This window comes from Acipenser ruthenus, chromosome 31, assembly GCF_902713425.1.
Source record: "Acipenser ruthenus chromosome 31, fAciRut3.2 maternal haplotype, whole genome shotgun sequence".
Taxonomy (NCBI): domain Eukaryota; kingdom Metazoa; phylum Chordata; class Actinopteri; order Acipenseriformes; family Acipenseridae; genus Acipenser; species Acipenser ruthenus.
In genome coordinates this window covers 15,004,527-15,018,320 of record NC_081219.1, presented here as the reverse complement: position 1 = coordinate 15,018,320, position 13,794 = coordinate 15,004,527, and the positions used below count along the sequence as shown (strand labels likewise).

The 13,794-nt window shown below is 47.5% G+C and overlaps 1 protein-coding gene across 1 annotated transcript in view; it reads left to right on the top strand.

Annotated features, from left to right (window-relative positions):
- Nucleotides 1-13,794, top strand: part of LOC131702877 (protein Niban 2-like) — a 33,550-nt gene that overhangs the window by 15,567 nt on the left and 4,189 nt on the right. Inside the window, exons 2-11 of the mRNA XM_059005181.1 lie at nucleotides 56-186; nucleotides 2,926-3,054; nucleotides 4,315-4,420; nucleotides 4,844-5,008; nucleotides 7,934-8,049; nucleotides 10,711-10,815; nucleotides 11,005-11,167; nucleotides 12,269-12,456; nucleotides 12,786-12,941; nucleotides 13,450-13,566. Of these exons, the coding sequence (XP_058861164.1) occupies nucleotides 56-186; nucleotides 2,926-3,054; nucleotides 4,315-4,420; nucleotides 4,844-5,008; nucleotides 7,934-8,049; nucleotides 10,711-10,815; nucleotides 11,005-11,167; nucleotides 12,269-12,456; nucleotides 12,786-12,941; nucleotides 13,450-13,566 (1,376 nt within the window). The remainder of the gene's footprint in view (nucleotides 1-55; nucleotides 187-2,925; nucleotides 3,055-4,314; nucleotides 4,421-4,843; nucleotides 5,009-7,933; nucleotides 8,050-10,710; nucleotides 10,816-11,004; nucleotides 11,168-12,268; nucleotides 12,457-12,785; nucleotides 12,942-13,449; nucleotides 13,567-13,794) is intronic.

Here is a 13,794-nt window from a genome sequence, read left to right as displayed (position 1 = left end):
GTAGGGCAGTGAGATCTTTCCCCTCTGAAGCCTCTCGTTTTTGTTTCCTCCACAGAGAAGACGGGGAAGGTGGCGGGCGAGTTCTGCAGGTACTATGAGCAGCAGTTCGGTGTGGCGCTCTTCAACAGCGTGCGCTACGAGATCGAGGGCAACGGCGGACCGCAGACACAGCTCCTTCACCGCAAGGCAAGGACTCCTCCACTCCTCCCCCAGCTAGCGCAGCGACTGTGTGAGGGAGACGCGCCGAAGGAATCCGGAGAGATTATAGCAGCAAGTGTGGCATAGGATAAGAGGGGCTGGTCGTGTATTACAAATAAATTCATACAAAACTGAAAAACCCTCTGCGCAAGCTAATGTAATTCCCAAAAAACCTGCACAGGACATCCCTTGAAAGCAGATGTGGATCAATCCTGTATCGGTCTATTCAGTTCTTGGTGAAGGGTTGGTTTTGCAGTTGTTCCCAACACAATTTGGGAGAGTAAGGGTGTGGTTTGCTTCAGAGAGAGTAAGGTGGTGTGCTGTTTAGCTCCCATGATACCGTGCTGTTGAGGTCCCATCATACCGTGCTGTTGAGGTCCCATCATACCGTGCTGTTGAGGTCCCATCATACCGTGCTGTTGAGGTCCCATCATACCGTGCTGTTGAGGTCCCATCATACCGTGCTGTTGAGGTCCCATCATACCGTGCTGTTGAGGTCACCAGCAGCAGCTCATGCCCTGCTGTTTGTTCAGACAGCAGCTAGGGGATCTGGTAACACAGCGAGCACAGTCTTGTCCACCCAGGGGCCTCTGCTGACGTGCTGTAAAGCACAGTACAAGCCACGACTACTGTTAAAGCAAGTCAGTCATGCTGGCTCTTGTCTATCAGAGGAACAGAGCATCGCTCCAGCACTGCAGGACCAGCTCCTTGTAGTTTTAATCCCAGAATGTGTGGCTGAGTGTTTTAATATTACGAATAACCTTCTTGTCTCGCACTGACCTGTCACACTGCTGACCCTGGTTGGGATTTGATCGGCAGGTGTTTGTGTCCACAGCACGGAGCGCTCACTCTAACATGTGTGACTGATGCTGCTCAGCCGTGCAGGTCATTCCAGGGTTTACTGTGAGCATCACACCTGAGATTAATTAAGCATAGCGCGAGTACAGCCTGAAATGGCTCCCACTGATCTGCACTTTATTATCGGCGACACTCAGGGTAATCTTGTAGATGAACTCCTTTTTATTTTTGCAAGATCAGGAGCCTGTTGTTTCTGTTTACCGCTTGCGTGTCTCCTGTGATTAAGAAATCAACAGAACAGCTGGAATAACATTAGGGAGCCGTTTCATTAACACAGAACCGTCGGAGTGAACCAAGCGCTTTAGTTTTCCGCTAAAGGGCTTTTATTTATGCAACCCCCCCTGACTACAGTATAATGCTCCCCTTCCAATCGCTGTGTCTCCTGTGCATAGTGATCCTGCAACGATTTCAAAGAATCAAGAAGTCTCAACTTTCTCGTTTCAATAATGCATCCCGTTTTATTTTCTTTCTGTGTAAACCAGTCTGCCTCTGCCTTTTAAAATAAATAAATAAAAAAATAAAATAAAAAAAAAACATTTTGAGAAATAATGAATATATTGCACTTGGTTATCAGACATTCCATTTTATAACTCTCTGATGATTCACTCACATCCTGAGCTCTATTGAGCAATAGTGTCGTGCCAGCTTGCCAGTACATCCTGCTACTAGAGTTTCACGTTCAGGGCTTTGGGTCTGCTGCTCAGTATTATGCATGTCTCTGGATCACACACACACATGCCGGGTTTGGTTGTGTGTTACTGTTTCACGCTGCAGTGGCTCTCCACTCTTCACAATGAGTGGAAGTGCTTTCCAGCAGAGATAGTGAGGGTCTATTGTTGAAGTGCCGGTCTCTTTTCACTCTGGCACTAGGACTGGGGTGTGGGGGTGTTTGTTTGTTCAATATGAGTAAAGGTTAGGCCCTTTGTGTTTTTTTATTCAGAAGGATTTTCCTGTGCAATGCAGTGACAGACAACATGCAGTAATGTCTTGCAGGCAGCGACCCACTTGTCTGGGGTGGGCCTGTGTCTCTGTGATCGACACTGCTGGCAAATGTCCTGAGATATTAATGCATTGAACAAGGTCACTAATCTATTGCACAGGACAGTAAAGGCAGGAGAATGTAAAGGCAGAAAACCAGGATCGCCTGTCTCCCAGTCTTCAAGCTGTTTGTTTTTGTTCAGGTTGAAGATGGCAGATTTGGTCTGGTTTTAATTCAAGATGTTTTTGTGCCCCCCGCCTCTCTCTCTCTGCTCTCTCTCTCCTCTCTCTCTCTCTCTCTCTCTGTTTTTTGTTTGTGTTCGCTCAGATCTGCTGCGCAGTGACTAAGAGTCAGCACAAAATTCCAGTCACTGAACTGTAAAACTGAAAAAACAAACTGATCAAATAAACCACAAGCTCAGCTCAGATTCCCTGGGAGCAAACTCCCAGCTGTCTTTTATTCTTCCTGTTAAACGCTTTGCAGTAGATATTGGCAGTGCAATAAACTTAGAAACTGGACAAAGCGAATAACATCAGCTTCCGAGAGCCTCGTGGCCATATTCAGGAAGCACACTTAACTGTTAGTGCTCACTCCAGTGAGCCGTCTCAAGATGAACAATCATTAACTTGCCATTCTTGGAGAGTTGAGGAACACCCTGCAGTGTTCTCAAGAAAATATATTCCCCGTGTGACTTGTACGAACAATTAAAGCAATACGTTTTCTCCAAATAACCCGCAGGCTTTATTTGAGTAGGGCAGTTTCTTCTAGTTTAACCTCATGATTCAGTGCTTGAAGTTGCTGTGTGAATCCGATCAGTGTTTCAGTAAGACTGGCCCTGGTTTGTTTCGCTGGGGCGGGGTGATCTCACGCTGTCTGTTTCCTGCTCACAGGCGCCCCTGGAGGACAAGTCGATATTCTCCGGGAACCTGTTCCAGTACCTGGAGGAAAACAAGAAGTGGAGGAACCGGTTCTTCTTCATCCCGGATTGCTACGAGGTGCTGTTCTACGAGACCCGGCTGGTGAGTCCAGGGAGGAGTGAAGTTTCGGTGCCATAGCTGGCCAAACCTTTTGCCTGTTTTAGATTTCACCCAAAAATGGTGTTGGAAAATGCTGTTAACCTGACTTCCTGTCTGACCACACGAGCGAGAGAGCGAGCGAGGGGGCGAGCAGCGGGGGGTGTATATACTGGCATGACAAAGAGCTCAGTCCAGCTCCTGCTCATCAGCAGAGCCTCCTGTCATAGCAGCTGTGGACAGAATCTCCCATTCCTGCACAGACTCGTACTCACACACTCACACAGCTGCTGCATGGAGACCTGGAAATCTGCTTCTGAAGTGCTGGAGAACATCGAGCTACATGTGGAGAAAAGGCTGAAGGAATGTGCATCTGGTTCTGCTTTAAAACTGTCAACTCAAGGGCTCCGATGTGCACAAACAGTACTGTTCCAAAACTAATAACAGCATTAACAGTACTGTTTACAAGTGTCTGTGCTTGGTAGAGCTCATGTTATAGACGCCTGCAGACCTTTTTTTTATTTTAAAAGGAAACTGCAGTGATTTAAAAATGTAGTGCATGAGGAGATCCCCCCCCCCTCTTGAACCTCTGTGCCCCCAGCAGGATCATGCATCAACACTGGTAAAGCACAGAGGTTATGGAGGTACTGTAGTGTTTGCGACACAGCGAGATAGTCTTGTCTGAACTTGCTGTGCTGAAGAGTACAGAATGTTTTCCTTTTCCCAGAGTTATTTTCAGCCGCAAAACAACCACCAAATTGTGTGTGTGTGTGTGTGTGTGTGTGTGTGTGTGTGCTGGGGATGTGGGTGTGTTCCTCAGCCTGCTATTGGAGTCAGGACATTCTTTATATATATAGTGTACACCCACTTGATTTGAGAGACAAATTGCAGGCACAGAAATGGTAGCCCTCATAAAGACTGATTTTTTGCTCTTTCCTAAAAATCTGTTTTGGTAAAGGAAAAACTGTCACTATGTCTATCTGGAGTTTCTTTGGGTTGGAGTTAAGAAGTGTAAGTTCTAATGTAACGGGAGTCAAGGCAATGCCCTCAATAACGCATCGCAGGGAACGTGGGCACTTTGGTGTTTGTGTGTTTATCCAAAGAGCTTGCTGATGTTCAATGTGCTCATGCAGCCCTCTTTGTTTAATTGGGTGCACTGAGATGACAGCTAGGTTTCTTTGTGTGTTTGTTTGTTTGCTTGTTTGTTTGGGGTGCTCCGGCTGTTCTGATTTTGATGCTCCTCACCCTCCTCTCTGCTTGTTCCAGGCCTACGACAGAGGGCTGCACCCCAAGGGAGCTATCAACTGCGCTGGGTACAAAGTGCTGACATCACTGGAGCAGTACCAAGAACTGATCAACAGCAGCCTGCCCAGTGAGTGAAAAAGAGAGCGAACGAAACGGGGAAAACATCAGTTACAATTACAGACTGTCCTGCTCCCTGGCTGAAGCAAAGATGTTTATACTAAAGATTCCAGCTGCTATTAAAGTTAGCACACCCTGCACGAAAGCACTGTAGTGATACAGTTGTTCAGTTCACACACTCGCTGGTATTTGCTCCAGTGCAGTTCATCTACGAGTGTGTTGCAGTGACAAGACTACAGTACATTCTAATCCTGCAGTTCAGCTGCAGCTGCAATGTGCCCTTGTGTATCACATTCCATTAGAATCGATTAGATTCCGACCGGGGGCTGAAGATTCCAGTGGATTGTGCCAAGAGGGGAATAGCTTGCTAGGGTAAGGGTGGAGCAGGCTGTTCTCATTGCCTGGGTGTCTGATGTCCTCGTGTGTTTTCCAGACCTCAAGGTGAAGCCTGGCTCCCAGTACCTGAGGTGTGCCACTCAGTACCCCATCATCCTGTGGCACCCGTACAGCCGGCACTTGTACTTCTGCGTCCTGACAGAGAAGGAGCAGCAGAAATGGCACGCCGTGTTCCAGGACTGCGTGCGGCACGCCAGCAACGGTGAGGAACAACCCTGTGTGTCTGTCTGTCTAGCTAATCGCTTGAATAAAGAAGCTAAATAACTGTCCCGCATTACTGAGATCCTGAAGTCAAAGATGGATAGCATGGTTTGCAATCGGCCTGCTATTACACACAGTCGCACATGCTCACACTTCCTCTTCATCCAGCCCCATCGTAATCCTGTTTTACGCTTTCAAAGAATGCACTGCAGGTTCATTCTAAGTAACTTGTGTTGAGGGTGAGATTCTTTCAGCGGGAGGGCCAGCTGTTTCCATGGAGACAGTGAGATCAAACAGCCTGGGGATGTTGATGCCCTTGCAGTGCTCATTAGATCACGTTTTCAACTCCCTCCCCTCATTCTCTCAGAGTCTGGGTAATGTTTCAGTGCTGTGCTCTTAACTTACTGGTTTTAGGATGGATGTGTCAAGGTGTAGGACGCCCCCCCCCCCCCCCCCCCCAATAGCACCCACTCGGAGCACAGACCAGTCCTGCCCTGTACAGTTGAATAACATGGAACCCCTATATTGTTATATTCACCCTCAAGCAAAGTCATGCAACTAGAAGATTACATCACAGTACTCTCCCTAATCTGAACTGTTCTATATCATAATGAAAAGGCGGCTGATGGCAGCTAATGAAGCGAGACGTAATAGAGCCAATAGCTCTACTAAACGATCAATCTCATACAGCACATGACCCTCGACTTCACAGTGCAGATGAGTTTACTGGAACTCTCTGTAGTATATTCGGGATCTGGATCTTTGCCACTGTATCGGGTATCGTGTCTTTCTTGGGCAGCTGCGTAGCTGTTATCACAAGCTCCTTGCTTTTAGAGGGCCGTGCAGGAGTGTGCATTTCAATCAAGTCAGGAATGTGGCTGTAATTCATTTCCTTGGATCGGCTCAGCGCGTGACGGAGAACGTGAAGGGTAAATAAACAGGGAACATGTTTCCCTGGATAACAAGCACTCTGTGCACCTCCGCTGTTGGTTGGACAGTATGAAGGTGCTCAAAATAGGCTCTGAGAGTAGGTCTGGTTTATTTTCAAAGGGATTCTGCACAGTAATTGTACTGCAGTTTAATAGTATTTCTATTTCTCTATCTGTACCGGAGCAGGACCAAGAGAGTCAATGCCTGGTATCTGTTATTTTATTCCGACCCAGAGCAAATAACTCAAAGGCTAGTAGAACATTGTATCAGACTGCTGTAAATATTCTAATCTCTGAGATTACAAAGACGCAGAGTATGTGAGAGCTGTGTGCGTGCAGGCAGTGTGACAGCGCTCTCCTCTCTTCACTGCTGTGTTTGAGCCCCCGACTCTGAATCCACAGCCCCCCCCCCGGCCCCCCTCCCCCCAGGAGGACCCTGGAGGTTAGAACAATACCCCGCCAGAAAAAGAAAAAATGTAAAAAAAATTTAAAAAATCCTGCTCACAGAGGAAGAAAAGCAAGATGTGTTTTTCTTTTACACAAAGGTCATTCTCCGACTGTTTTTCTTTTACACAAGGGGTCGTTCTCCGCCTACTTTTTTTTTCCAGCTGACACAAGCTGCAAATATTTTCTCATTAAAGAGGGCCAAGATAAACGATTGCTTAAATGCGTCACTGAGTGTGTCTCTTTGTATGTGTGTGTGTTCCTGTGTGTCCCTGTCTGTATCTGTGTGTTTCTGTCGCTTTGTGTTCCTACCTGTCTGTCAGAGTCTGTGTGTGTTTCTGTCTCTGTGTGTGTTTCTGTCTCTGTGTGTGTGTGTGTGTGTCTCTTTGTGAGTCTCTGTCTCCTGTCTCTGTGTCTCTGTGTGTGTGTGTGTCCTGCAGCACAGTGGCTCGGAGCTCACAATTCTTGCTTCCTGTCGTTACTCTAATTCAGTCTCTGCTTTAGCCAGGGGCCAGACATTCCCAGCTGCTTCTCTGGAATTGCTGGGGCTTTACTAGTCATCACACAAGCTGGCGTTTTCTTTGTATTGGTCATTCGTTCAGTAATTAGCAGCAGTGTGATGTGAGTGTGTGTGTGTGTGTGTGTGTGTGTGTGTGTGTGTGTGATACAGTGTTTCAATATTTCAGTGTAGCCCAGCACAGTGCAGGGGCTGGGAGGGAGGCAGAGTGGCCTAGCTGTTTGTGCTGAGGGACTGGGAGGGATTATGTTTTATAAAAAAACGAAACATTAAATATGATAACAGCCTCCAAAGACAGCAAATACTCCTCCACTGCAAAAAGAAGAACACCACTTCCCTGAAATCTGTACTGTATGTATGTAGGCAGTCAGTCACTCACTTAAGTTTCCCAAAAACACTTCCTAATTTTAGGTCTGCTTTGTTTTTGAGCAGTGTGATTACCATGCCAACCAGGGTGTTCCGACCAAACACTTCCTGTTTGACGATTTGGTATTTGTGAAACTAGCAAGCACTTCATATCTGTCCTTAGTCCTCTCTAGCCCACCGTGGCTGAACAGTGGGCTTTGAAACCCTGTGGTGTCTTTTTCTTGCATGGCTCCATAGCCAGTCTTTGTTCACAATGGGTGGTGATGATCGTCATAAGCAAATAATTGCTGCCATGTGAAATCATGCCAACAAACAGAGAGATAGACAGCAGAGTACCCTGACAGTGAATTGGCTGCTGTTGCAAAACGATGAAGAGATGTTTACATACTGCACAGCACTTGAAAAGATTACCTCGGGACTTATGCAAATTACCCCTTTGAACAAATGTTATGGCTTGATCATGCTGTAAAAAAACAAAAGGAAGTTTGTGACAAAATAATCCGGTTGATTTTTTAGAAGAGTTTCAAATGAATTTGATAAGTGTTTTCTTGTATACATTGGGTAAGCGTGCTCTTACACACTCCTGACTCAGGGAGAGAGGGTAGGTACTTGTCTGTACGCAGGCCTCCTCCAGGCTGCTTGAGCTGTTCGAGTTCTCTGTCTCTCGCAGGGTTACCGGAGGACTCCAGAGTGGAGACACCGGCCTTCACCGATGCCATCCGGATGTACCGGCAAGCCAAGGAGCAGTATGGCACCTGGGACATGATGTGTGGCAGCCCCGTGCAGGTGAGACGCTGTACATGCATGGCCAGCCTCGCAGGCTAGTTTGTTTATATTCTCCAGCGGCAGTTCCCTGCAAACTGCTTGCCTCCTCGTCACTCTGTAGGCTGGCGAATGCTGCTGCTGCTACATGCAGCTGTAGGAGGTTATAAAGTGACGTATGCAAGCTGTGGTCCAGCTAAGGAAAACCAGCAAAGCAAACAAATAAATAACAGTGCCCTCTTTTGCGTTCTTTTATATATGTTTAAAAGCGGACGGGGGCAACTTACAGAAGGTTGTAAAGCTATCCGGTCTGAATGTAGATTGCCCCCTGGGATGCCACATGGTGAGAGAACCAAATTCAGTAGGAATCCGAGCCATGAAATGTAATAGAAGGGCTGTTGTGGACAGTGTGTTCCAGGGCAGGGCGTTGGGTGTGGCCGGGCTGTTTGCATGAGGTGCCGGCAGGTTATTCCAGGTGAAAAAGGGACGCAAGGAGAAATGGTGTTTGCTCTTGCAAGCTGCTGTCCGGGAAGGGAGACCGCATGCAGGGACCTTCGAGCGCAGGATTAATCCCATGATAATAAGTGTAAGGAACCAGGCAAGCCAGCTCATAATTGACACCCAGTGTGGCTCTCCTATGAGGTCTCTGCAGCACAAGGCTCAGCGTTGGACGCCGCTCAGCATGGTCTTATTATCTTTCTGTATAGTTACTTAGTGTTGAGAAGGTTAAAGTACAATGGTTTTCACAATGCTTTACCATACGTCTATTCATAACACGCTCACATAAGGGCCTGACTCTGCTTTGCAGCGGCTGGTGCTAGGTGACGTTATCAGCAGTGTGATTTAAAGCTTCTGCCATCCTAAGAAAAGAAAACCCTCTCAGACTATGGACTGACGATCAGGGCAGGGCAAGGCACCCACCTGCCAGTTTGCGTGGATGCCAGTGTGATGCCAACAGCACAGCTCCATGTGGAGCAGGGAGAGGGGGTGTTGCACCAGAGCTTGTGTGGTTTTATTGTATCATTATAAGTGACATTAACTGAGCTGCAGGTATTATAAAAATACATTCCATACAGCAAACACAACAGCTTTGTTTCGAAGCGTGAGCAACAATTATGAGCTTAAATGAAAACTTTAAAAAGGTGTGGTGTGTGTGTGTGTGTTTTTTTCTATGCAGTTAAAAAGAGGTTGTGTGTTTTATTCATGTTTCCTTAAAGCTGCTCCATCTGTGCTTTCTGACACATTCACTCAAAGTAACGTTACTCAGAGTCCACAGGAAAATGGCACTTTATTGAGTCCTTGCAAGCCTTCAACAAAGTCATTCTCGCTGACGAGCTTCGTGTTTGTGTGATCCTGGAACGTAATATCAGGAGACGGGCACTAAGTGACTAATTCACTCGAGGCAAACTGAACAGATAACCCATGCTATTCATTTTTTCAACATTAGTCATCTCTTCTATTTTTGAGAGGGGCATGGGGAGGGGGGTGTTGTGGCTTTTGAAAGCTGTGCAGTCATCGGTCAGGTCAGCCACTGATGAGCTCATCTGGAGAGAGTGAGCTGGCAGGACCGGATCTGAGCAGCCAGAGCAGTGACTGGGTCTCTGAGGTCAGAGGCTGGACTAGTTTAGTGCCGGCTGACCACTCTTAAAGGGACAGTACTCTCTTTGCTTAACCCCTCCAGCCGCTATATAAGCTGAAAGGTAGGGAGATGCTACAGTAGCAAGCTTGAAGTGGAAGTGTGGGGCTGCCCTTTTAAGACAGCTGCCTCCCAGTCTGGAGCAGTTTGGAGGCTGTGGTTCATCAGCTGTCCTTGGATGTGTCATGTGAAGTGCTGTTTGTGCCCAGGGTGGTGTTCCCAAAATCCAACAAGCCAGGAGAGAAGAAAGAGCCTTTTACAAGGGGACACAGGCTGCTCCCAGTGCAGCGGCCTCCCCTCTGAACTGGAACAATCAAAGCCCTGTTGGAGCTGAGCGCAGGGCAGTGTTCACAGCGACTAGTCTGCACTCGGCAGTGTTGCTTTTTCACATAATTAACAGGATACGTGGACCACAGACTGTTTGCTGCTGGTGTAGTTGGGTTTTTTCCAGTAAAATGTTAAACCCCACGGTACATTCAGTCAATTACATATATTTTGATATTTTTTAAAATGTATTTTATTATTATTTTTTTTTTAACCTGTTTTCCTACCCAATTTGAAATGCCCAATTCGATTCCCGTTGCCTCACCGCAGTAACTTACCGGTTAGGAGGACAGAAGAGCCGTGTGATCTACACTCCCGCTGTCGAGCCAATCCCCTCTCTGCACCCACAAAACCAAGACGAGGGCCCTGCCAGTGAAGCCTAGAGCAGCAGGGGTCCCTGAAGCATGGTGTGGTGAATTAACTCCAGCCCACTTTCCTCCATGTTCCACTGGAGCCAAGTCCAGTGTAATGCAGAGATCAGCAACTCTGTGCAACCGGGCTTCGAACCACCAAGCTCCTAATTGCATAACTTTTTTATATGAGTCACTCGTCATCGCGTAGATTTCTATCTGAGGTCAAAATCTCAAGCCACTGGAGAACACCACAACTGTTAGACCTGTGATCAGAAAGCATGTGTGTGTGTGTGCGTGCGTGTGTGCGTGCGTGCGTGCGTGTGTGTTATACAGCAGCGCTGACCCATTGTATCTGTTTCTCTGTGGCTGCAGATTCTGTCGAACCTGGTGATGGAGGAGCTGCACCCTGAGCTGAGGAATATGATCAGCCCCAGACTGAAGGGCAAAGTTCAGGAGAGACAGAGGCACTGGATATTGGTGAGTCGAAACCAAAACCTCTTCCCTACCTTCTCAATTTTCCATTCTCTCTCTCTCTCCATTCCGCCATCCTTCTGCTGCACGATGGGTACTGTGCCTGTCTGTCTGTCTGTCTGTCTGTCCGCCCCTGGGATAGGAGTGCTGCTTGGTCCCCGTGCTGTGCAGTAACAGCGCCCCCTGTTGTTTCAGATCTCAGATGCCGTGTACCGGATAGTGCAGACGCAGTGCCAGGCTCAGTATGAGGCTGTAGTGCAGCGCTGTGAAGCAGGGCGCCCCCCGCTGGAGAGTTCAATACGCACAGACATGGACCAGATCATCACCTCCAAGGAGCACATCGCAAACAAGATCAGAGGTGGGGACTGGACCAGCCATGAGCCAGAGAGTTTGTCCGTTTGAATTGTCTGTTTGTTAAAGCTGTTCCTTCATAGGGCATCCTTAAAAACGTCACATTGATTTATTTAACCAGGATAGAAATAACATTATTAAAGTAAATAGCCAAAAAAAGCATTCGAAACCAAACAAACGATCATAAAAACAGAAAAATAAAGTAAACCTGGAAAAGCAAACAATAGTCTTTATTTACAGGATCCTGGTCGGATTTCAAATAAACATTTGCGAGCGTTTTTTTTTTTTTTTAAAGGTATTGTGAAGAGACTGCTTAAATTTCTTGTCGGCAATGAGTTCCAATGAACATGAAGAATGTGGTCAACTGACCCGCGCACCTGTCAGTGAACCCCAGCAGAACTGGAATGGCGCACTGAGCTGCATGTTACAAAACCCTTCATGTGCTTACTCTGGAACAATACAATATTTTCATGACCTGGAACAAATGCAGGAGAACTGCATTCCAGACATTCTGGTAATAGTGCTTCTGGAATGCGATGTCCCCGCTCCCCAAGGTCAGAGCTCACACTCCCTGGTCAGGTCAAGGGTTGTGTTTCCAGAGACAGAACCTAAAAGCATGTTTTTTTTTTTTCCTGTTTCTGAAGACATTCCTGATCTACTCTAGTCAACATTCCTGATCTACTCTGTTTGTGAAATAACATGAGTCGATATAGGTGGTTGAGAGAATGAGGAAGGAACACTAGAAACCATTCCAAAGCAATCTGCAGTAACATACCTCCCGATTCCTTTGAAAGAATGACCCCAGTTCGAGTGAATTCTTTAGAAAAATACCTTTTAGAAAAAAAAAACACACATAAGGGACTCGTTTTTCACGGCTTTTTTACTCCCAAAGTGTCAAGGTAATTAAAAAAGAAAAACGCAACTTTTCAAAGTTACAAAATGAAAAAAAAAACTTGAACTAAGCTGCCTTAAATTAATGTGTTTAGTTCTAGTTTTGTGAGTGAACAGGTATTTTCTACCTTTTTGAGGGAGTGAAAGCCTCCAGGTATATTGTATTGGAGTCTTGATTCCTCTGAACGCCCTGCCTCGCTCTCTTGTTCCCTTGCAGCCTTTGTGATGCCCAAGGCAGAGAAGTGTGTGAAGAGCCACGTCCAGCCCTACATCTCCTCCATCCTGGACGCTCTGATGAGCCCCACCAGCAGGGGCTTCTCCGAGGTGCGCGAGGTCTTCTTCCGCGAGATCGTGGAGATGAACAAGAACGCCATCAACGAGGGGGGCCAGGAGAAGCTGGGCGAGGTGAGAGACTCGCATCCCAGTCCCATTCCAGCTCCCTTCCACCCTTCTCTTGCACGTCTGCCCCACTTTATACGCATTCTAATCGGATTGAAGCTGCCTGTCGGGATCGATTCCAGATATGCTGGATGCAACCACACTGGGATGGGTTGCTATTGGTTTCAAGTGCATAGGTTCTGAAGCACTGAATCCTCCGAACCCAGCTGAGTTCTGACCCACATTTTCGGGTTTGACACAATGAACCACACGGTGATGGTGCGGGTGACGTGCAGATATGCGACGAGGAGCGTGCTTGTGTGTCTGACGCCTCTCTCTCTCTCTCTCTCTCTCAGCACATGGAGAAGATCTCGATGCTGGCCTTCCACCCTGTGAAGATGCAGAGCTGCTATGAGAAGATGGAGGAGCTGCAGCTGGAGGGTCTGCAGCAGAGGTTCGACGTGTCCAGCCCTGCCGTGTTCGTGCAGCGTGCACAGATCCTCATGAGAGAGGTGGGAACGCTGCCATTCAAACCAACCCCTTTATACCACTCGGGGGGCAGGGGACTGCATGCTCCGTTAGAGAGGGCTGCTTCTGTAGGCAAACTGGCCCTGGCTTCTGGAAGTGGGGTCCCCCGCCGTTTACTGAGGCTGATCAGAGTCTGTCCTTAAATGTTTAACAGTAGAAGTAGATTTGCAGAATCAGAAGTTCCTTTTACCGTGTCAAGGATCTATTTGAGGTTTGAAACGTAGTTTCTTGAAGTTCTGTCAAGTGTGTATAATAAACGAGCTAACTTGCCCCCAGGTTGGATGTGTAGCTTAAAGCAGTCTTGTTTTCATAAACATCTGTAACCTCTGCTGGGAACGCTGCAAAGTGACAGTTTCTTCCAGTGCTGTTGAATTTAGAACCTTTTTCTCTCTGCTCGGATTCCGGAAGAGGCACCAGCGCACTCTAGTGGTTGGCACTGGAGGTAGCAGTAAAATGTTCTGTATCCTCACACAGAGTTGTTTGATTTTCCAGCAAATGGACAATGCGGTTTACACGTTCGAGCAGCTGCTGCACCAGAGTCTGGAGAATTCGGCGGACAAGGAGGATCTGTGCAAGGCCAGCCAGCGCATCCAGGACAGAGTGATCAAGGTGAGGGGGGGGGGGGGGGGGCGAGGGGTACAAAGAGGTACAGAGGGGGCAAGACCATCCAATGCACTCAGAACAGGGCAGCCGAGGTGAGGGGGAGAGGGGGTACAGGGGGATGGGGGGTAGAGATCAGTGCCACCCAGCACATGTCTTCTCTCACCACTGGGAAAGATGCATTGAAATGAAGTGTGTTTTAAATGATTAACAGTGTGCCACCAGGGGTAGAGCAGC